This window comes from Xyrauchen texanus, chromosome 13, assembly GCF_025860055.1.
Source record: "Xyrauchen texanus isolate HMW12.3.18 chromosome 13, RBS_HiC_50CHRs, whole genome shotgun sequence".
Classification (NCBI taxonomy): Eukaryota; Metazoa; Chordata; class Actinopteri; order Cypriniformes; family Catostomidae; genus Xyrauchen; species Xyrauchen texanus.
In genome coordinates this window covers 20,185,855-20,211,198 of record NC_068288.1, presented here as the reverse complement: position 1 = coordinate 20,211,198, position 25,344 = coordinate 20,185,855, and the positions used below count along the sequence as shown (strand labels likewise).

Here is a 25,344-nt window from a genome sequence, read left to right as displayed (position 1 = left end):
TCTGGTCTTCATTTCCTTGCATTGTGTGGACCTACAGAGCTATACAAATAAAATAAAAAATACAATAAAAAAATCTTAATTTGTGTTTTGTAGAAGAAAGAACGACATATAGGCCTACATCTGCGATGGCATGAGGGTGAGTTAAAGATGAGAGAAAATTAGTTTTGGGGTGAACTATTCCTTTAAGATGCACATGTATAATGGTTGACAGTGCAGAACATGCAGCCTTATCACTCCCAATGTAAATATAAACAACATATTTGGCCACTACATTAACTATTCTGGCATTTCGTGCAGGTGGACAGTACTGAACCCCGCCCAGTGTCAGTCTTGGGTAAAAGTGTACGTCTACACAGGGCTAAGTGTTCCTGTTACCCGGGGGGGAAAGTGACATTAATATTTGATGTGTTCGGATGTGTGTTTTTGTGATTATTAAACGTTATGATCTCTAGTAAATACACACGAATTGTTGAAACTATATTTGGCAGTGTGCATGGACACTCATGAGAAAATGCTTGCATAGAGTTTCTGATCACATGACTGGAATTGTAGGATTTGACTCCAGCTGGGAGAGGAGCGTGTTCAACAATACATGCATTGAAAACACTCGCCTTTCCATATCACAAGACGTGGATCTGTCACAGGAAAACCACTCCATTGATTTCCCGATACATTTGAAGCTCGTATATGATTGTTTTTCCATACAAGAAACTTAAACAAGGAGACGTCGGCTCCGTCATGAGAATTGGGAAGTTTACCGGCTGAGCGATGGAATAAATCGTGGATCTGATGTTGTTTTCTTCAGTATCAGGAAGAAAGAAGGGCTCGATTGGAGAGAAGTGGATGGGTTTTACTTGTTACTGACATTCCTCCCGTTTGCTCTCTTGAGTTTGATTCAAAGTTATTAAGAGGCAAGATGGCGGCCGATTCCGTGCAGGTGAGAAAAAGATTTTATCGGATTTACTAAACACGCACTTCAGCATCGTTAACCCACACTTTGATAGCGAAATCTATCTTTTCATCCCATCTCTGCCTTAGAGAGTCAGTAGTCCTCTTACCGATAAAGTAGTGACTTTAAACTGTGTCAGAAAGGGTTAAATGTGGCCTAGAAATAATGTCACACCGAGACCAACTGTTGCTTCAATCCCTGCCCATATTTCATTTATCCATACTTGACTACAATAGACAGAATATTACATGTATAATTGCATTATATTTGCTTGACCAGCTCTATTAGCGTTCAGTGCAACCGTTTCGATGAGTTCATTCACGTTTTGTAGCTTTTTCTGTTGCGATTGTTTTCTGTAATGGGTCTCGTTTAAAGCTAATGCACTATTCAATATTACTTTGTTGCGTATTCAATGTATATTTCTTAAATCTGCCAACTTGACTGATTAAAAATGTGTTTTTCGAGAAGGAAACACTGAATTATTTAATCCGAATGTCGATATTACATGTAGACACGGTAATTGTACAAACTGTGGAGTCTCGTGTCTGTGTGAGGAAAATCTGGAGTAAAAAATCTATTATTAGTATCATATCCTGAACCATTCAGACTGGCAACTCCCTTCAACGCTGCTACAGGCCAATGTCAGTGTTTGTTGCCCTTTTTCTCCTTAAGATTCACTTTTTAGTAAGTTTTGCAGTTGTACAGTCAATTAACATATGCATAAACGTAGCCTACGTTTCAAAGACGTCAAAAGCCAGCATTAAATATTATGAAAGTATATATAATATAATATAATATTATTTTTTTTTTTATATATATATTTTAGGAAAGACTTTACAGAAAATAAAAACTTGAGGGTTATTGCAAATTTATGCTCCTAACATGTAAATGGCTCTTTTGCCTTTAATGTAAGTAGTTTTTTTTTTTTTTTTTTTTGTTAACTTCAGGTAGGCGAACCAGTGTTTTTGGATGTTGAGTCTTTTGTAAAATGCTGTAATGTTAACTGATATTTCAGCCTGAATAATTTTCAGAGGGACATTGACAGGTTGATTTTGGCTGGAGCGTGGGACAGGTATCCTCTTCAGCATAGCCATTATCTGGTGCTTAATCACCTGAGTCACTGAAGGAGAGAAAGAGAGGCATTAGCTCAGAAATGCCACAGCCTCAGGGTAGGAAGTTATATGTTTCTTTCTGGCTGGTCGGGATGTTCCAAACAATGGGGAAATGTTTTAATAGTGCCTGCAAACCCCCTGAAAATAGAGCTGCATGATTCTGGATAATTGAGAATCCTGATTTTGTTTTATTTAGAAAAAAGATCACGATTCTGAAGAAAAATGCTTATTTCAGTGATTTACAAAACCTGGACATAAGGGTATTAAACAAAGTAACATAATTTACTAGAGGTTCTGACAAAGTGTTCACTGCTTCAATCTTTTCAAAAATGCAATAAAGTTGTAAATCATATATATACATTTAAAATGTCCTAAGTCCACAAGTGGGCACAACGAATACATTATAAACCAAACAGCATCTTGTGATTATTGCAAAACAAATAATAATACTGTTAAAAAAAAGGAATGAATCTGTTTCTCGCATGCTAAGTAAAAGGCAAAACAAGCAGAAAAATCTTCGTTAACAGTTCTGTGTTAACTTGGTATTGCACTGGTAAGCAAATATGCAATAACACACAAACTTTTACAAACTTTTTTTTTTATATCAACAATTTAAATCAAAACAATGAGGTCTTTATTGTTTCTCTTGTAAAACTTGCTTTAAGCTTGTAAAGGAATTATTCAAGAGCCAGTAATTAAATAGAGAACAAAGTAAACAGTTTTTAGCAACAGTAGCAATTAAACATTAAAACAATTATAATATAAAACAGTAATTTAATGTTAAATGAAACTACTTAAATACTTGACACTCTTTACTATGTGAGAGATCTACAGTTTTCGATGCATGTATCAATATTTATCAAGATTTATATTCAACTAATTTGATGTCAATGACGCTTCTGTGAGGAGCGATCTTCATTTAAGCGATCCCCAAGTTGATTAATAAAATCCCAATATTGCTCTTATTCTATATGACATCCTTCTACAAAGCATGTAAATCACTCACATAGTTGGATATGCGAATAAAATTGTCTGTGATTGATTAACCACTGACTGGGAATTTTTCAGATTTCAATCACCAGTGTTTGAGTGGTGTGGGAGATCTTTTCACTGTGTGCTGAGGGTAAAAGTTTGGATTGACTCTTTCCATGTAATGTGCTTTTAAAGACGAGATCCACACAATCCATTTGCCATTGAATATTGACTATGTTTAAATGGACACCAGAATGCAGCTATGGCGAGAAAGCCGTTTATTGCGAGAAAACAATGTTCCGGTTTACATGCACTGTATAAGCGGCATACTCTTTAGTCCCATATACAAGCGGTCAGTTAGCAGCTTTCTCTGCAACAGTGTAATTTCCCTGCTAAGCTTGTAAGATAACAAACATGGGATCCAAGGAAGACTTTGGTATTGGGATGCAGTAGCTGTTTCCCTCTTAAAACTCTGGGATTCCCCTAGTGTATGAGCTCATACGTTAACGTGAGGGGCCGTCTATATTTTCCATTGGTGTGTATAAATGGGTATATTTTATAGTATATGTGATTTTTCCCACTGTACTCCCAGAAATGTGATTTGTTCTTTGTCTCATCTATGACGTTTGTTGTCCTAGTCCGTTCCATGAACGCACACTCTTCAAACACGCATCAGAACGCTGCTTATGTTTTTACAGGACAACATTAAGCCGCATTCTCTGAGAGAAACCTAGGTGTGTTAAACTGCTTTCCAGGTGTGTTAAAGCGGCATCTGGAAATCAGATCAGGAAAAACCCTGGTAAATGGTTTCTTAAGTGCATGTAAACATGGACAATGTCTCTTTTTAATACCCTTTCTGTAAATGCAATTTCAAGATATTATATTTATGGAGTACGTGGATATTTTTAACCTGTTGATACGCAATTTCACCGCACTAGGGAGTGACGTCACTCTTACATTTACAATATAATTTACCATCTATAAATGTAATTAATGTTAACAAATGATACATCTTTTCAAAGGTCTAAGGGTTCAACATTGATATCCAATCTCTGTTTCACGATAGCAATGCTCCAGAAACAGCAATTTAGTTATTTGTGCCAGGAGTACAAATGAAAACATGCAATATCAAAACGGGACTTCATACCTTTGTTATGAAAACACGATCGCCAGATGAATCCATTTCGCCACACTTGGATCAATTGTCCATATCAAGCATTCATAGAAAAACATCCAATAGCACTTTTTGGCCCTAAAAGTGATACATCTGAGAAATATTGGTATATTCTCCATTGTTTATATTCAATCTCGCCTGAAAGAATTACCCTTCGTCATCGTTCATCAACAAACTATGCAATCTGAGCAGTATTCATGTTGTAAAACTGTATAGGAATTTATATATTAGAGTCCTGTAAACAAAATGAGCCTGTCTCCAAAGTCTATTTTAAAAAATGCGGCATAGTTTTCATTCATAATAGCCAGGAAGTGCGGTCAAATTTTGTGCCGTCTTGAAAGGCGGAGCCTTATTTTTACTCTGTATACCGGCAGCGATTTTCAGAGTAAAAAGCTTGCAGGAAACTCATTTTGTTTTTTAGATCATCTTCAAATTTGAAACGTAACTTATTTAGACATGTGGCTTTTAGAACATTGTATATCTGGGTTGTCTTGGCACTTTTATTATTGTTTTTTTTTTTAGATTATAAAAACATGTTCAGCATAAAATATTTCCATTCCTATAAACTTCAGCTTCTCTAACTTTAAAAAAAATAACAACATATATTAATTCTGAAACTTGGGAAATAAAGCCCAAAGTGTCTTCTTTCAAAGATACTACAACTGTGTCCATACTCAAGGGTTCTGAAAATACAACCATTTAAGTTCAGGTATGTCATTTTCATGGTTTGTGCTCAAAAAGGGGGTGCGTATCAACGGGTTAAATATAATTTGATAAATTTACACTGGTGGCCAAAAGTTTGGAATTTTGTACAGATTTGGCTCTTATGGGAAGAAATTGGTACTTTTATTCACCAAAGTGGCATTCAACGGATCACAATTTATAGTCAGGACATCAATAATGTGAAACATTACTATTACAATTTGAAAAAAATGTTCAGAACTTCTTAAATTACATTTGACCCCACTCTTCCTGTAGCACTTGCCATTGATGTGGCTGTCTTGTCGGGCACTTCTCATGCACCTTACAGTCTAGCTGATCCCACAAAACCTCTGGGGCTAAGATCCATAACAGTTTTCCAATTATCTGTTGTCTGTGTTTCTTTGTCCACTCCTACCTTTTTGTTTTTTATTTCTGTTTCAAAAGTAGCTTTTTGCAAATACTGTGGCAACTCAAAAGCAAACATGAAGACAATGTTAAGCTTCATTTAATGAACCAAATAGCTTTAAGATGTGTTTGATATAATGGCAAGTGATTTTCTTGTGCCAATTTAGCAATTTAGCATGATTACTCAATGGAGTATTGGAGTAATGGCTGCTGGAAATGGGGCCCATGTTTTAAATGTTTAAAAAAGTGATGGTGCTGTTTTTTTACATCAGTAATGTCCTCACTATACTTTGTGATCAGTTGAATGCTACTTTGGTGAATTAAAGTTCCAATTTCCTTCCGAAACAGCAAAATCTGTACATTGTTCCATAATTTTGTCTGCCGGCATATATGTTTGTAATGTACCTATAGTTAGCAGGTCCCCTGTATAATTAACAGAATTAGCTGAGAGATAATTTATTTTATATTTAAGCACAATTGTCATGAAATACAAATAAGCACAACTGAAATATACCCATATATACTAGTGATGGACCGATATATGTGTTTTTTTTTTTAACGGCCGGTGGCATATAGGCAGATAAAATGCTGATATATCACACATTTTAATATAGTAAATAACATAAACATAAAATTGCTACAAAATGAATAAAGCACTATTTTTGCTCAATTTCACACTAAACTTCAACTTGGTAGATAGCAGTTTCTTCTGATTTCTCTTTAGTCATCAATTTTTAGTAATTTATTTGCACATGATAATGATAAATTAAGTTATCGATAAAGTATTTGCCCTCATTTGGATTTATTAATTAAACTAAATCTAAAATAAAACAAAGGCAATCTGAGTAAACATAACATAAAATATAGTTTTTAAATTATAATTATATTTATTGAAGCAAAACAATTATCCAATACCAACAGGGCCTGTGTGAAAAGTTACTAAATCCCCAAATTTATGAAACTGCATTCATAATGGGATTGAGCTGGACTAGACATACCCAGTCCTGATTACTGCCAGTCCTATTCAATCAAATTATCACCTAAATATAATTTTTTAAGCAGCATGAAGTTGTCTAAAAGGTCTCAAGCACACTATGCCAAGGTTGAAAGAAATTCCAGAAATTATAAGTATAAGATTATTGAAATGCATCAGTACAAAGCCATTTCAAAGTCTCTGGGACTCCAAAGAACCAAAGTAAGAGCCATTATCTCCAAATGAAGAAAACTTGGCACAGTAGTGAACCTTCCCAGAAGTGGTCTACCTTCCAAGATTCCTCCAAGAGCACAGCGACAACTCTGTGGCCTAGTCAATGTCCTAAATTGAACCTAATTGAGATGCTGTGTCAGGACCTTAAATGTGGCTGAATTAAAGCAGTTCTACAAAGAAGAGTGAGCCAAAATTCCACCAAAGCTTTGTGAAAGACTGATCTCCAGTTAACGGAAGCAGTTGGTTGGAATTGTTGCTGCTAAAGTTGGCATAACAAGCCACTAAGTTTAAGGTGGCAGTTTATTTTGGTTTTGGATAACTTTTTTGCTTAAAAAAAATATATATATTTGCCTTGAATAAAAATCATTGTTTTACATTAACCATAGTTTAACTATATTTTTACTACAAATACCATTGTTACCACAAAATCAACATGGTTACTATAAAGAAACTACAGTATTACTGATGTAAAACCATGTTTAATTGTGTCAAAACCATGATTTCTGCAAAGAACACCATGGTGACAGCAGTCATGGTTACTTGCTATAGTAAAACCATGGTTAATTTTAGCTGGTTCTTTAACTAAACGTGAGAACAGCTGTGAAGATCATCGGGGTCTCTCTTTCCTCCATCAAAGACATTTACATAATACGCTGCATCCGCAAAGCAACCAGCATTGTGGATGACCCCACACACCCCTCACACAAACTCTTCACCCTCCTGCCATCTGGCAAGAGGGTGAGCATTCAGCATTCAGGCCCTCGCGGCCAGACTGTGTAACGGCTTCTTCCCCCAAGTCATCAGACTTCTCAATACTCCGGGACTGGACACATACACACACACACACACACACACACACACACACACACGCACACACACACACACCTTTACATCATCCAACTTTTGCACATGTCCAGAGTTGCACTTTAATTATTCCTATTAGTGTCACTTTATACCTGGCTGCTACCTCAATAACTGCTATGTCCATAGAACACTATCGCATAGTATGTTATATTTACATTTAGCATTTTTGAAACTATCATCTTTTTGCACTACTGTGTGCTGGTCGGCGCTGCACTGTCTCTCACTGTGTCTTTTGTGCTGTTACTTTTAGTAATTTATTGTACTGTCACGTACTGTTTGCACGTGCACTATGTAGAAATGTTTTTTAGTCTGTGTAGTCTCATGTGGTTCTGTGTTTTGTCCTATGTTGTTTTATGTAGCACCATGGTCCTGTAGGAACGTTGTATATTGTTTAAAGACAATAAAAACCACTTGACTAAAAAAATTTTTTTCTAATAAGTCAACATTTTAACTTAATACCTGCACTATTACGCTACAAGCATCAACATAAAATGCATTTCAAACTCTACTGCACATATTCGGAAGCTGTACATCACTATAGACTGAACTTTGTAATTAAAATGGATACGAGGGACGTTGTGACAGCTCGAGTGCTTTAGTCATACGCAGAAATCACATACATTCATCAGCAAAGTAGGGAAACATATCATTGGCAGTGAACATCCTTTTCATTTTAGTTAATGTTTTATGCCTGTCGAATCAGCACCGAGTGCTTGCTTAAAAATTAAAGGGAGTGTGTGCAGTGTCGGCTCATCTGCAGGTCTGTGCGTGCTGCTTGCTATTTTTCCCTGGTGATTTCGGCGTAAATGTCGATGTATTACCAGTATACGGCACTCGTGTTGAGTGATGTTTGAAAACCGTGCCTGTTTTGTAAATGTTTTTTGACCATCGCTGTTGTAATTGACTGCAAATAGAAAATGTTTTCAGACAGGAGACTTTAATAATGCTGGGGGCAATTATTGGCTAAACATGATTCAATCATGGACAGTGGTTCCACATGTTTGAAATTAGTATTCTTGATTACCATGAATACCAATAGAAATTTCCAATTACCATTAAATGCTTTAGGTTAGGGTTGCATGTAGGGCTGGGACAACGTGTCGACGCAAAAATATGCGTGTCGATTCGTCGGACCCAAAACAAAGATGGCGGCGCCGGCGAGTAGTAGAAACACGAGTGGCTCCTCAGACTATCAGAAGTGCAAGGCGGCATGCACTCGTTCCTCTAAAGTATGGGAATTCTTTCATTTAAAAGGAAACAATTCCGTGATATGTCGTCTTTGCAAAATGGAGATTGCCTTCCATTCTAGCACCACGGCAATGCACCAGCATCTGAAGATGCGCCACCCGGGAGCAGCTGCAGATGCCAGAGCACCGCAAGTTTTTTTTTCAACTCCCCACTTTGCACTCGATGTTGGAGTAGGCTATAATACGTTGTCGACACCTAAAGTTTACACTTATAGCTATTAATAATGCGCTTATAGCTATGAATGTCGTGAAAAATACATAGAGGACACTGACAACGCGCTGACAGACAGGTAACATTTAATAAAGTCTCAACTTTCAAATTTGGTCATTCAAAGAAAATTAAACCATAAATAGGCCTACTATTTTGTGGCTCTTTAATGTGTCGTGACAGATTGCCTCAGTTAAAGCTGCTTGTGAACCGATCATCTTTTCCTTGGTTAATTTATAGCATCAAATAGGCTAAACATGAATGTAGCCTACATCAGAAGGACTGTTGTTTTAACTGCGGAAAGATGTCAGTACAGTAGCCTACAATCCATTATTCAAATTCAAATCCACGACGTTAATCTTCTCTCTCATGAATACTTTGTCGGAAAAAAATGGCGTATTATGATTGATTGATCAGATCGCCAGTCAATCAAACTCCCGGCAAATGTATTTTTTTTTATTTTTTTTTATACACCCCCACCCCCGATGAAACCGGTATTACCGGTGTTGTCACAAGTGGATTAATCGAATCGAAATCGAATCAGACTGAAAAAATGAATCGTTCGATTAATCGATGCATCGAAAAAATAAATCGCTAGATTAATCGTTTAAAAAATAATAGTTTATCTCAGCCCTAGTTGCGTGGTAAAGAGGTGGTACAGCAGTGTCACGACACTAAATCAAAATACTGGCGGTGCAACAGTATTTTTTTTTTAACGGTAGTACCAGCAATACGATAGTACCATACGTTATGTATGTGCGGTATTAAATATTATTTAACATTTTAAAATATAGTCTTTTCGAGTGGCTTCCACTTCACGCAGTGCCCTTTGATAGCACAACATATTTAAAGTTTAGTATTTTCCCTATACAACACAATTAATGTAGCAAGATTTGGAATTATTTTGGGTTTTGTCTGATGAAACCAGGAGCTACCGTCTTCCATGAATATCAACAGAGATTTCAACCCAATGGGGAAACACTAGAAATATATTTAACCCCATCGGACACATTCCACTGCTTCTGCAGAATACACATGAGTTAGTGCCACTTCATTTAACTTCACCATTTAAAATCTCACCATTTACAGACTTACTGTTTCTCTGAAAAATCCAAGGTTGCTCTTTTTTTTTTCCCCAGTAGAGGAGTGTCTTTTGCACATGCATGGGTCCTAATGGTCATGGTAAAGCCATAAAAGTTCATCTTTTTTTTTAGATAAAACTGATAAGATGAAGCTCAAACTCATTGGCTCCAAGCTCATTCATGGCTCTGTGCAGTGGGTGGAGTCTAAGATAACTGGGCTGTTCATTGATGATGTGTTTGAGTCCCAGCATAGTGCTATGGAGGGCTTAGCATGTTAAGTTTTCTTTCTACTTACTGTGAAATTGTTGATTTTAGCAGATCTAAATACATACATGCCAAATGCAGTTTGTACTTTTTGTATTATGCTTGGGCTGACCACAAATCTAGCTTAACATTGTCAGTGACTGCCTGTTTCTCACAAAATGTCTCGCTTGTCTGAAATTTGGTACAGAATAGTAGTCTTTTTATCCTTAGTGTGTTGCAGGCCATGTGGCAACCTGCTCTCTGATGTGTTGAAGTTAGTTTGTTATGTAATGTGGATACTTCCCCGTGAATGGATTTGTCCCAAAGCCAGGACCTTTTCACTGAGTGGGTAATTTATTACAGGACAAAGGCAGAAGCAGGAGTTATAGGCAGTCTCCTTTTTCGTACTTTATTTCTTCCTCTCTTATTTACTTATAAATAAGTAAATTGTGCTGTTGTGCCCGCCTCCCTCTCTCAGTAATTATAATTTTTTACTTAATGTTGTGGTTCTTAGCTGGTGGAACAAGACCCAATAATTGGTTGCAGGTCTGTTCTAATAGGGTCATGGACAGAAGGAAAAAACAATGTTAAATGCAATAAGTTAAAATGAAAATTCTTTGTAGTATTAGTACGCTTATCAAATTTTAAAAGTTAAATATGGAGCTCCATGAGCTGGAGCCGTTTGGGATTTCGGCTCTGTTTTTGAGAAGATGTACTGCAGACGGATACTGGAATCTTCCTTGTGTTTGTCCCCCTGCCCAAGAGCGAAAGTTTAATTCTCGCCAGTCGAACATGCTCTGAGGCCAGGAACAGGCTCATCTCGGTGGCCATTTTCTCATGAATCTGCATGCTAAAACCACACGCTTCGTGAGCCACCACTATTAAGAAACATTGGATAATGGGATTCAAAGTTGGACGGTAAGAAAACAAAATGGGCCCCTTTGCCCCTATTGTGTTTTTCTTTTTGTGTCTGTTCTTTAAGAGTGCACCTGAATAAGGCAGTGGAGGCATGGCCTCATGCATCTATTTCTCTCCCCTCCCTGTTCGGAGCTCTGCTCTGCAGATCCTGCATGGAGCTGTGAACCCCGGCCGTGGTAAAAGGGAGCTGGAATAAGAGAAAATTCCCAAACTGAGTGATGCCAAACCATTGCTTCAAACCAAACCAGTGTTTTGTCTGTGCCATTATTCTCATGGGATTCTATCAGGAAAAACAAGTATTGAACTGTTTTTTGCACGTTTCATGGATTATGCAAGCATTCTTTCAAGGGCAGCAAACAACAGCTGTTGGATTTACACACGATGGTTTTGCAGTCCAACCAAGTGCATCGCATTAACGCATGTCTGTAAGTTTCAAAAAATCGAAAGCTCCGCTTGGACTTTTCCTCGACCTCCCCCGCAGCTCGTTCTGAGTCAGTCAAGGCAGTGCTTTTGCTTGCAAAAGGGATGATGGACATAGGGTTTGTCCCTCCTCCTACAAATTCACCATGCACATTTGCGTCTCTAAACACACGAGTGCTTGGAGTTTTGATTGGCGCCGTTAAGTGGACAGCAATATTCTGGCCAGCTGAAGCCTGCTAACATGGTTATTGATGAAGAGGAGGATGAGCCCTAATTCAGTGGACGAAACCGTTCATATTTTCCCATCACACCCTGGTCTGCTCTTCGAATATTTTCAAGACATGTTTGCCGTTCATCACGCCTTGGACGCTTGAAATTGTGTCTCAGTCGTGCCAAGAATAAACAAGGGTCTCGGGTCATGCGTAACAGAATTTGATGTGCAACAAGCACAAGTGTAAACAACACACTGTCATAACAACACACACTGTCCACCCTAGCGCTGTCAAATTAAAATGAGAAATTTGAATATTCGTAGAATTTAAGAAAAACACGCACATTCAAATGCTGTGAATTCGCATTCAAAGTTCCAAGCATTATCGATGACTTCAGACCAATCACATCACACTCTGAACAAGTTATTTTTATACAGTCCTGTGCAAAGGCACTTGTTATGCCATAAATAATTATCAACTATTTCTAGCAATGTCCAGTTAGCCTAAAAAAAATTGCTATATTTGGTGCAACAAAAAAATTATTTTGGTTGTCTTCAAAATGGCACCAATTTTCCATAAAAATCTGTTTATTGTGGGTGTATATCATTACCGACAAGAACATTTAAAAAAAATATATATATATATTTATAATTTTTCTCCACAATTTGGAATGCCCAATTCGTTACTCACCTCAATCCGGGTGGTGGAGGACAAATATCAGTTGCCTCTGCTTCTGAGACATCTTATCGCGTGGCTCATTGTGCATGACACCACAGTGCGACTCCACGATCCACCCACAACTTACCACGCGCCCCATTGAGAGCGAAAACCACTAATCGTTACCACAAAGAGGTTACCCCATATGACTCCTCCCTAGCAACCGGGCTAATTTGGTTGTTTATAAGACATTGGTTGGAGTCACTTAGCACACCCTGGATTCAAACTCACGGCTCCAGGGGTGGTCGTCAACGCACTCTGAGCTACCCAGGCCCCTACTGGTCCTGAAGCCAAACCAGTTGAGAACCATTTATTTGAAGCATAGTGTCAGTTCCTGTCTTCTATGTTAGTTGGATTACTCTCACTCTCTTTGTTCAGCCAAAGCTTTTACACAACTCTTCACAGACTGCACACAGAATTTTCACTGTCTCTGACTGCTGTGTATCAGAAATCTGAGCAGGGATGTTTTTCATCCACAGAGTTTTCTTTTAATTGACCTGTCTGTGAGTCATCTTCCACTCCCTCCTCATACACTAATGGATGGATTGCTGACCCTGGGATGCTTTATAAATTTAAGTTATTAAGAGAATCTTGGAAGGGATTGATGACGTTGGACTCCTGTTCTTTTCTATTATTATGTAGTCCTCCTAAACATACTAGCAAAAGCAAACCACTTCCTACTGTGGCCACATAAAAACTGAGTATAGTTTTAAAGATAAACTAGACTACTTATCAAGGGTAGGGGTGTAACCCTGGTGTCCTGGCCAAATTCCCCCCATTGGCCCCTATCTATCATGGCCTCGTATTAATCTCCATCCCTGAATTGGCTACATCACTTTACTCTCTCCTCTACACCAATAGTTGGTGTGTGGTGGGCGTTCTGGCACACTATGGCTGCCGTCGCATCATCCCTATGATATGTAAAGCGCTTTGAGTGCCTAGAAAAGCGCTATATAAATGTAAGGAATTATTATTATGAATTAATATTATTATTATGTCCATTCTTTAGTAATGTACGATAATTGTTTAAAATCTAAAATCGACATGGCCTCCAGGATTCTTTGTTTTCTATTGTTGCTGCTCTGTATAGATAGTTGTGTATGGAGTTAATTTTGTGCCATAATTAAACAAACAAATGCAGCATTTTGCAAACAAACTCAATCTGCTTTGCAAAGGAAAAACCGACTCGCAAACAAACGTGATCTGCTTTGCAAAGGAAAACTCGACTCGCAAACAAACAGAAAGCAATGTGCAAATACAAAGGTCAATTTGAGTGAAAATGAGCAGAGGAGTAACAAATATGTATAGTGTTTTACAAATATAAATAAACGAGCCAAGATCATATTTTACAAATAAACACAAACCATCCTACAAATTGCTTGTCACCTTTAAACAAATACCAAACCTATTGCATACAAATGCATACCTGTCTGTTACGACTGTGCAGATGGCTTTATATGAGATCCCTCGGCTCGATTTTCTCACAAATGCATCCAGGCAGATTTTCTCACAAATGCGTCCAGGCAGATTTTCTCACAAATGCATCAAGGCAGATTTTCTCACAAATGCATCCAGGCAGATTTTCTCACAAATGCGTCCAGGCAGATTTTCTCACAAATGCGTCCAGGCAGATTTTCTCACAAATGCAGTAGATCCTCTTCCAAAACAGTAGATGGCGCTATGCGATTAATTTAGAGTTAGTCTCCCGGTATGGAAGCATATGGGTAGCAATATTCAATTTGACATTTAATATGCAAAATGACAATGCATTCTGTATTTCAATTTACATTTTACATTACCATTCTAGCAACGTTTGGTGCAAAATGAAAATGAAATTACATAATTTACATTTGCCATTTCATACACTCGTTTTAATATGCATTATTGAAACGCTTTATAAGTTGCAAAATTAAAATGAAAATGTATTACAGAAATGATTAGATATGTGTAACATGTTCAAGCAAAAACTGTGGCAAAATGATCATTCAAATGTTACTTTTCTTAATTGCATTTACACTCACAGTCAAGACACTTGCGATTGCTTTTTCATTAAATGTCCGCTAATGAATGTAGCAAAATTCAATGTGCACATTGAAAATGCATTCCGAGCCGATCATGCCCCTGCCCGCCCCTCCGCCCTCTCCGCCCTGTCAATCACTGCATCAAGACGGGCTCGGCAACAGGTAAACATAACATGTTATGGCTATGTTACGTGTTTTGAGTTTACAGTCTATGGTTTTGAGGTGTTGGAAAAATGGTGGCGGCAGAGCTATCTGGCGTTAAATTCACTAGCAGATGAAGTGGAGCGTGAACAGAGAAACGGTAGTATTTCGAAGATTATTACGAGTATGTAGGTGATAGAACCAGTACGTTGTTGGAACGTCTGGGAGAATTTTCTGCCTTATGGCTTTGACCTCTTAAAGGTGGTGGAAGAACAATTGTATTCGGAGGGAGTGGGGAGACCAGCAGCCGTGGAGATCTCTGGCGAGGCCATAGAGGGGTATCTTATGTATGGGTTAAAAGTTAAAAGCCGCTGGTCTCCCCACTCCCCTAGGCCTCTCGAATACAATTGTTCTTCCACCACCTTTAAGAGGTCAAAGCCATAAGGCAGAAAATTCTCCCAGACGCTCCAACAACGTACTGGTTCTATCACCTACATACTGTAATAATCTTCGGAAATACTACCGTTTCTCTGTTCACGCTCCACTTCATCTGCTAGTGAATTTAACGCTCAGATTAGCTCTGCGCGCCATTTTTCCAACACCTCAAAACCATAGACTGTAAACTCAAAACCCGTAACATAGCCATAACATGTTATGTTTACCTGTTGCCGAGCCCCGTCTTGATGCAGTGATTGACAGGGCGGGAGGGGCGGGGCAGGGGCATGATCGGCTCGAATGCATTTTCAATGTGCACATTGAATTTTGCTACATTCATTGTGGACATTTAATGAAAAAGCAATCGCAAGTGTCTTGACTGTGAGTGTAAATGCAATTAAGAAAAATAACATTTGAATGATCATTTTGCCACAGTTTTTGCTTGAACATGTTACACATATCTAATCATTTCTGTAATACATTTTCATTTTAATTTTGCAACTTATAAAGCGTTTCAATAATGCATATTAAAACGAGTGTATGAAATGGCAAATGTAAATTATGTAATTTCATTTTCATTTTGCACCAAACGTTGCTAGAATGGTAATGTAAATTTAAATACAGAATGCATTGCCATTTTACATATTGCATTGTCATTTTTGCATATTAAATGTCAAATTGAATATTGCTACCCATATGCTTCCATACCGGAGACTAACTCTAAATTAATCGCGATAGCATCATCTACTGTTTTGGAAGAGGATCTACTGCATTTGTGAGAAAATCTGCCTGGACGCATTTGTGAGAAAATCTGCCTGGATGCATTTGTGAGAAAATCTGCCTGGATGCATTTGTGAGAAAATCTGAGCCGAGGGATCTCATAAAAAGCCGATCTGCACAGTCGTAACAGACAGGTATGCATTTGTATGCAATAGGTTTGGTATTTGTTTAAAGGTGACAAGCAATTTGTAGGATGGTTTGTGTTTATTTGTAAAATATGATCTTGGCTCGTTTATTTATATTTGTAAAACACTATACATATTTGTTACTCCTCTGCTCATTTTCACTCAAATTGACCTTTGTATTTGCACATTGCTTTCTGTTTGTTTGCGAGTCGAGTTTTCCTTTGCAAAGCAGATCGCGTTTGTTTGCGAGTCGGTTTTTCCTTTGCAAAGCAGATTGAGTTTGTTTCCAAAATGCTGCATTTGTTTGTTTAATTATGGCACAAAATTAACTCCATAGTTGTGTGGTTCTGATTGGTTGAACTGGAAGAAGGAGATTTTTAAGGCAACTGGAGTTTCAGTGTGTTTGATGTCTTGGTTCTCGTTATTTTAAGACCTACCACGACGTCCGTCAGATTTGTCGTCATTTAGCTGTAATGAACAGCTTATCCGACATAAGGCTTATCTGCAATGGGACCTGCGGCTGCCAAAACTAGCTTACACGCTGTACGGATTTCTACAGGGCTGCCCTTGTTTGAAGATCTCTGGGCTGCTTCACCTTTAGAGTACACATGTTGGTATGTTTAGGAATGGCTTTGAATCCTTAGGATTGTTTGAAATTTGAGATTGTGTGTGTTTGCTGGAGTCATCCATATTTTGGGAAGAAACCAGTTATGTATTTGTTCTGCATGGTTATTATGCCATATACCCATTTTATTGACCCTTTTGTCATGCAAGCATTGCACTGACATTATTTTGACAGGATATGGACTGATGCTTTAGGATGTATGGTTGTAGCACTTTAAAGCTTGTGGTGACCTTCCAGATATCCATCCCTTTCTTTCAGGAAGCTTTTGGTTTAAATCACACAGCTTGGCTTTTTTTTCACTCTGTGTGGCCACATCTAGCTGATGTGAAACAGTTGGAATCTGTGTGTGCTGACCCCACCCTGCTGATAACACACACACACACACACGGAATGCTAAAACTGTGCTTGCTGCATGTCTATAAATCTTCCTTAGAAGATTTATAGATTTATAGACTTCCTCAGAAAGGATCTCCTCGTTCAACACACAGGCATGTTTTTGTGTACTGCAGACCATGTTGTAGTGCGAGAGCTGTGCACTGAATCAACCTAAAGTGGAAAACAATTCTCAGATGAACTTGTTTTTGATATATGATTTGACCTTACCAAAAGAAAGCTTTATGTGTATAATCTCATATACTAATAATTATGATTATGAAGATTAATTGTCTGTTTTATTGCTAGGATGATTAAGTGTCTCTTTATGGGCTTTCAGGATTAATGGTCATATAAATTGTCAGATTTCTTAAGGTGTGCTTTTTTTGCTGTGTGCTTCATACATCTTAAGTCACAGAAGTACATATTTAAATATAAATATATAAATCAAATATTAAAATGGCGATATGCTTTTTAAAAAAAAAAAAAAAATGTAAGGCTTTTAAAACATATGAATGTCGTGAAAAGCAATGTTTTAGTCATAAAAAAATTCCATATACTTAAAATGTCTCTCTTTGGTCAAGTTTAGTTTTGGCCAATTTTACATTGTTGATTTTTTTTTAATTCATTTAAAAAAATAATAATATATATACCAATTAGCCTCAACATTACAACCACATGCCTAATATTTTGTAGGTCTCCCTCGTGGTGCCAAAACAGCGTTAACCTGCATTTCAGAATGGCATTCTGAGATGCTATTCTAACCACAATTGTACAGAGCGGTTATCTGAGTTACTGTAGACTTTGTCAGTTCGAACCAGTCAGGCAATTCTCTGGTGACCTCTCTCATCAGCAAGGGATTTCCATCTGCAGAACTGCCCATTACTGGATGTTTTTTAAACCATTCTGAGTACATTCTAGAGCCTGTTGTGTGTGTGTGTGTGTATGAAAATGCTAGGAGATCAGCAGTTACAGAAATACTCAAACCAGCCCATCTGGCACTAACAATCATCCATGCGATTATCTAATCAGCCAATCGTGTGACATCAGTGCAGTGCATAAAATCATGCAGATATGGATCAGGAGCTTCAGTTAATGTTCGCATCAACAATCACAGTGGGAAACGTGATCTCAGTGATTTGGACCGTGGCATGATTGTTGGTGCGAAACAGGCTGGTTTGAGTAATTCTGTAACTGCTGATCTTCTGGGATTTTCAAACACAACAGTCTCTCGAATTTACTCTGAATGGTGCCAAGTGAGCGCACCAGTGAGCGGCAGTTCTGTGGACAGAAATGCCTTGTTTATGAGAGAGGTCAACGGAGAATGGCCAGATTGGTTCGAACTAAGTCAGCTGTGACTCAGATAACTGCTCTTTAAAATTGTGGTGAGAAGAATATCAGAATGCTATTCTGAGATTGGGGTTGGCGCAGTTTTGGCGTCACAAGGGGGACTAACACAATATTAGGCAGGTGGATTTAAGTGTGTGTGTGTGTGTGTGTGTGTGTGTGTGTTTTTATATATTAGTTGAAGTCAGAAGTTGACATACTATTAGTTTGAAGTCATTAAAACAAATTTTTTAACCACTCCACAGGTTTCATATTAGGTCATTAAGACATCTACTTTGTGGATGACATGAGTAATTTTTCAGACAATTGTTTACAGGCAGATTGTTTCACTTTCACTGGGTAAGACGTTTACATACACTAAGATAAAGGTGCTAATTATAAGATTAACACTAAGCGTTTGAAATGGGTACTGCAGTCCACATTCAAAATATTAGAGAGTTGTCTGCCCCGCCCCAGACTCAAAGCTCATGCAGGCTGCCAGAATGTTGACACACAAATTTGCCATTCTGTTTCATTAGACAATTTAATATATATATATATATATACACACACACTGGCGGCCAAAAGTTTGGAATAATGTTCAGATTTAGCTGTTTCTGAAGGAAATTGGTACTTTATTTTATTTAAACCAATGTGGCATTCAACTGATCAAAAAGTATAGTCAGGACACTACTGTTGTGAAAACAGCACCAGCACCATCACTATTTGGAAAAAGTCATTTTTGATCAAATCTAGACAAGCCCCATTTCCAGCAGCCATCACTCCAACAACTTGTCCTTGAGTAATCATGCTAAATGGCTAATTTGATTCTAGAAAATCACTTGCCATTTTTTTCAAACACTGCTGAAAGCTATTTGGTTCATTAAATGAAGCTTAAAATTATATTTGTATTTGAGTTGCCACAGTATGCATTAGACTGGCATGTTTTAAGGTCAATATGAGGTCAAAAATGGCAAAAAAAAGAAATGACCTTCTCTAGAAACTCATCAGTCAATCGTTGTTTTGATGAATGAAGGATATACAGTGCATCCAGAAAGTATTCACAGCGCATCACTTTTTCCACATTTTGTTATGTTATAGCCTTATTCCTAAATTGATTAAATGGATTATTTTCCTCAAAATTCTACAAACAATACCCCATAATGACAACGTGAAAACCGTTTTTTTAAAATAAAAAAACGAAAAATCACATGTACGTAAGTATTCACAGCCTTTGCCATGACACTCAAAATTGAGCTCAGGTGCATCCTGTTTCCACTGATCATCCTTGGTCTGATGAAACAAAGATTTAACTTTTTGGACTGAATGGCAAGCGTCATGTCTGGAGGAAACCAGTCATCCCTACAGTGAAGCATGGTGGTAGCAGCATCATGCTGTGGGGATGTTTTTCAGCGGCAGGAACTGGGAGACTAGTCAGGATCAAGGAAAAGATGAATGCAGCACTGTACAGAGACATCCTTGATAAAAACCTGCTCCGGAACGTTCTGGACCTCAGACAGGGGTGAAGGTTCATCGTCCAACAGGACAACGATCCCAAGCACACAGCCAAGATAACAAAGGAGTAGCTACGTGACATCTTTTTTTCTTTTTTTCTTTTCAATAAATTTGCAAAGATTTCAAACAAACTTCTTTCACGTTGTCATTATGGGGGTATTGTTTGTAGAATTTTGAGGAACATAATGAATGTGGAATTCATTGTGGAATAAGGCTGTAGCATAACAAAATGTGGAAAAAGTGAAGCACTGTGAAATACTTTACGGGTGCACTGTACAGTGCTTGAAATTGCCAAAAAAAATAATAATTTCATACAAAGCTGTACACCACATTCTTCAAAGACAACTGGCTCTAACAAGGGCAGAAAGAGATGTTGAAGGCCAAATGTACAACTAAACAAGAGGATAAGTACAGCAGAGTCTAGTTTGAGAATTGGATGCCTAACATGTCCTCAGCTGATAGCTTCATTGAATTCTATCTGCTCAACACCAGATTCATGTATAACAGTAAAGAGAAGACTCAGGGGTGCAGGCTTTATGGAAAGAATTGCAAAAAACTGGTAACTTGCAAGTGCCTTAGTGGAAGAGTGAGGTAACATCTCACAGCAAGAACTGGCACATCTGGTCCATGAGGAGGAGATGCACTGCAGTACTTCATGCAGCTGGTGGCCACACCAGATACTGACTGTTGCTTTTGATTTTGACCTCCCCTTTGTCCAGGGACACATTATTCCATTTCTGTTAGTCACATGTATGAAACTTGTACAGTTTATGTTTTAGTTGTTGAATCTTTTTATGTTCATATAAATATTTACACGTTATGTTTGCTGAAAATAAAAGCAGTTGAAAGTGAAAGGATGTTTCTTTTTTTGCTGTGAATGAATGCATGCATGTATAAATACAACAGTTAGTTCCGGTCCTCGAATCTGATTGGACAAGAGACGTTCCATGAGCAATGATGGTCTCACATCATCAGCACTCGGACGCTTCACTGTATCACTCCACTTGTGTTCATGTTAAACTAAAGTGTAAGAGCTGTGCAGATGTGTTAAGAGTAGGGTTGCAACGGTGTGAGTTTTTTGCTGTATGATAACAGTCTCAGAAAATATCACGGCATATGGTATTACACAATTACAATTATCAGTGAAAACAGAAGGGTTATTTATTTTTGAGCAAACACTTTATTTAAAATAAAATGAATAGAAAAAATAAGCTAACAGAATTATAATAAACCTAATAATAAACATGATAAAAAATAGCATGTAACTATAACATGTTATATAAATAAAGCATATTAGTTTACATGTTAGCATAGCATGTTAAATTAACTACTAAATGAAAAATAACATCAGCTGTGTGAGCTTTTGAAGTAATGTCCTATGATTGTTAACAGTTTACATATACTGTAGGTGGATGACAGCACAGCCAGACTGCTCCTGTCTGTTCCTTTTTAACTCACTGGTTCCCAGCTTCAGGACAGATTTTACATTGGATATCAAGTGTCGACCTGCCATAGATTAAACCTAACCTGTATTTAATGTATCCTGGGTCGCATTTCCTTTTGTTGCATAGTTTTGTTCATGGTTTTCTAGTACAGTTACATTATTTTTGACAACAACAACAAAAGTTATTTAAGTAGTGCATATGGGGCCACATTGTTATCCTTTTGAGATTGGTTTGGTATCTTTTAAGCCCAGAAATAGTTGTGTACTTAATTCTCTGAAGTGTATTTGTGACTAATGGGACTATTCTGCAATTGCCTAAAGTATTGTATTGCTCTACAAAGGTAGATACTTTTCTAGCAGGCATTCAAAACTGAATAAATTATAAGCTGAGCTTCTAAATAAATTTTACCATCTCTACTTCCCTGTTAATTTATTATTCAATTTAACATCATCTACATCAGGGGTGTGTTTTAATAAATAAAAAAAAATGTATAGAACTTTTAATGTTTGTCGTGAAGCATGCAAGTTTACTTATTTTTTTCTAAAACATTACCCATTTACATGTTAAATGTTTCATGATGCAGGTCTCCTCTGGTTTTTCAGCACACAACTGAATAACACAGGCTGCATGACTATGATAAATGATTACTGCAAGAGTTAGATTAACATACAGGTGCGAAGGGACTTCAACACTTCTAAATTGCACAAATAAAAAATACATTTACATATTCGTCTCTGGCTTGCTTTTACTCGCATGTCAATGATTACCCCTCCGTGTGTCAACGATGCCGAGATCTACTTCTGTATTTAATTTAATCACTGAGAAGATTTACCTGCTAAATTAGTAGCACCAAACATCACAAGCAGCCTCTAGAATGGACACAGAGTAGCCGTATAACACTTTTCCATTAGCAGAATATTGCACTACAGATTGCCAAGTTTGTTCAAAGGAGAAAGCAAGACGTGCATGGTTGCCAGATTGTATAAAATGAGTATAACATTAGACGGAATATTTCCAATTTGTGCAAGATTAAATCTCAAACTGGGGGTGTTGCGTTGCTTATCTGGCAACCCTGAGCATGTTAAATGCTTGTGGAGATGCATTAGCTCCCAATGCAAGTTAACTGAAATAGCCAGTGAAAAAAAAACGATAAATGAGCGGGATTATCATTAAATCTGCCTCGGCAGTCCTAAATAGTCTATCGCTTGGGCGGCCGCCGGAATATATTCAATGGGAGAACCATGGCATTGTTCTGTCCCTGCTGTCCACGACCCAGTCCAAATAGACCAGTTGAGAAACACTGCTTAAACTCACACACACTCATGTCAGACCCCATCGCCTCACTTCTCTCTGACATTTTCTCCGCTGTGTGTGTGTGTGTGTGTGTGTCGCAAGTTGACGAGCCTGACAGGCAGACAAGGAGGAAAGGAGATGTGTACACGTATGTGAGATCCTCCGTCCGGTTGCGTTTTTTCTCAGTACTATAAATAAGCAAATGTACATGGTATGATAACTGTCAATTTTCAAACCGTGGTATACCGTGAAACCGGTATACCGCTGCAACCCTAGTAGGGCTGGGATAAACGATTATTTTTTAAACGATTAATCTAGCGATTTATTTTTTCCGATGCATCGATTAATCTAACGATTCATTTTTTCAGTTCGATTTCGATTAATCGACTTGTGACAACACCGGTAATACCAGTTTCATCGGGGGTGGGGGTGTATAAAATGTAAAAAAAAAAAAACATTTGCCGGGAGTTTGATTGACTGGCGATCTGATCAATCAATCATAATACGCCATTTTTGTCCGATTAAGTAGTCAGGAGAGAGAAGATTAACGTTGGTGGATTTGAATTTGAATAATGGATTGTAGGCTACTGTACTGACATCTTTCCACAGTTAAAACAACAGTCCTTCTGATGTAGGCTACATTCATGTTTGGCCTATTTGATGCTATAAATTAACCAAGGAAAAGATGATCGGTTCACGAGCAGCTTTAACTGAGGCAATCTGTCACGACACATTAAAGAGCCACAAAATAGTAGGCCTATTTATGGTTTAATTTTCTTTGAATGACCAAATTTGAGTTGAAAGTTGAGACTTTATTAAATGTTACCTGCTTGGTCCTGTCTGTCAGTGCGTTGTCAGTGTCCTCTATGTATTTTTCACGACATTCATAGCTATAAGCGCATTATTAATAGCTATAAGTGTAAACTTTAGGTGTCGACAACGTATTATAGCCTACTCCAACATCGAGTGCAAAGTGGGGAGTTGAAAAAAACTTACGGTGCCCTGTCATCTGCAGCTGCTCCCGGGTGGCGCCTCTTCAGATGCTGGTGCATTGCCGTGGTGCTAGAATGGAAGGCCATCTCCATTTTGCAAAGACGACATATCACGGAATTGTTTCCTTTTAAATGAAAGAATTCCCATACTTCAGAGGAACGAGTGCATGCCGCCTTGCACTTCTGATAGTCTGAGGAGCCACTCGTGTTTCTACTACTCTCCGGCGCCGCCATCTTTGTTTTGGGTCCGACGAATCGACGCGCATATGTTGTGTCAACGTATTTTTTGCGTCAACGTCATTGTCCCAGCCCTAAACCCTAGTTAAGAGCTACTGTATGTTTGTCTCTTCTTCACATGTATTTTTTTTTACATCACATGTTCGCCAGCAGTTGGTGGCAAACGATAATTGTGTGTAATATGAGCCAGTTAGGTAACGTGAATCCGCGTCAGTCTGTTTACATACCACAGCACTCCATGATCGCTCGTATTACTACTACACTACTAAAGTTAGAAAATGGCTTTAAACTAACAACTTCAGTATTAAGGCTCATCACAGCTGAGAAAAGCATCAGACTGATCAATTACACAACTCAAGGTGCTTACCTCTTTCCGGACTTTCCACATTGGAGAGGACGTGGTATTTTAAATGGCAGAGATTGCGGTTTCTATTGTGAAATATAGGGATAAAAACCCCCGCTTGGACAGCTACTTTTCCACTGAGAAAGCTGATCTTTAGAAAGCTGACAGCATCTCTGCTTTGGTGTGGCAACAGGTGATCGCACTCTCTCTCTCTCTTTCACATATCCATCCTTGTTTATCCAATAACTTGTTAGAAACATCACAAGCCGCGATACTATTTCTGAAGTGACATTTTTTTAATTACTAACGAATGCTTGGACACATCATTTGGTTTGAACCAGCAAAGGCAGATTCTGATCCGCCGCATAATAAAAACACAAATGCGTTTTTATGACCATACTCAGTTTTTCCTAATTTCTTTTTATTTACTTGTTCATTGAACTGTTGTATAAAAGCAATATCACACTCGCAATCGTGCTATATGGCCCTAAATCAGCACTGCTGTGATTGCCTAGCCTTCTCCATCACAGGAAGTACAGACGAAGAACATTTAATATAGTCTACCAATTTTAAATCTATTGGAAGATTAATTGCCTTTCAACACATCATCAGACCAGAAAAATCCAATATTGGTTGACTTCTAAATTGTATTTATTTATATAATGGTACATAAACCCATTTTAATGTGATATATTTGTGTATACATGTATTATAAACTTTTGTATATTGTGATTTTAGTGGGTCTGTTTTGGTATGGGGATACAGTATTCATTTTATCTGTTAAGGTCTTGAAAAAGTCTTACATTTGATTTTAAAAACTCTGCAGCAACTCTGTTATTATAGTTTTTATATATATTATTTAGTTGTTTTTTTCTTGCATTGTCAAGCTAAAGTTTTCATCTGTCTGTCTTAGTTGGTGCAAGTATACATGACAGTCCATAATCGAATTAAGATAAGGACGTTAGCTCATGAAATGCTGGTATTGCACGTCGCACAGCACCACTCTCCATGCATTGTTTGTTGACTAAGGGCTTTTTGACTAGTCGAGAAGACCCATCATGACATGATCAAACATTAAAAATGCACTGTTGATGAAAATATGATGAGGGAAAAAATATAATGAAAGATATTCACTTTGTACTAGTACCGTTTTTTTTTTTTTTTTTTCGTGAAAGGAAAAATCTTCAAAAAATGTATTAAAATAGTCCAGTCATAGGGGGTATTCATACTTGGTCATATGTGTTTTTAATGATCTGATTGCC

General features: G+C 37.7%; 1 protein-coding gene across 2 annotated transcripts in view; it reads left to right on the top strand.

Moving 5' to 3' along the window:
• Positions 1–403: 403 nt before the first annotated feature.
• Positions 404–25,344, top strand: part of LOC127653844 (serine/threonine-protein kinase N2-like) — a 99,521-nt gene continuing 74,580 nt past the window's right edge. The window contains exon 1 of one of the 2 annotated variants that reach the window (XM_052140625.1): positions 404–937. In XM_052140625.1, the coding sequence (XP_051996585.1) occupies positions 917–937 (21 nt within the window). In that variant the 5' untranslated portion in view covers positions 404–916. Of the gene's footprint in view, positions 938–16,350; positions 16,549–25,344 lie in introns of those variants that run through there. The other variant, XM_052140626.1, reaches the window with a different exon arrangement.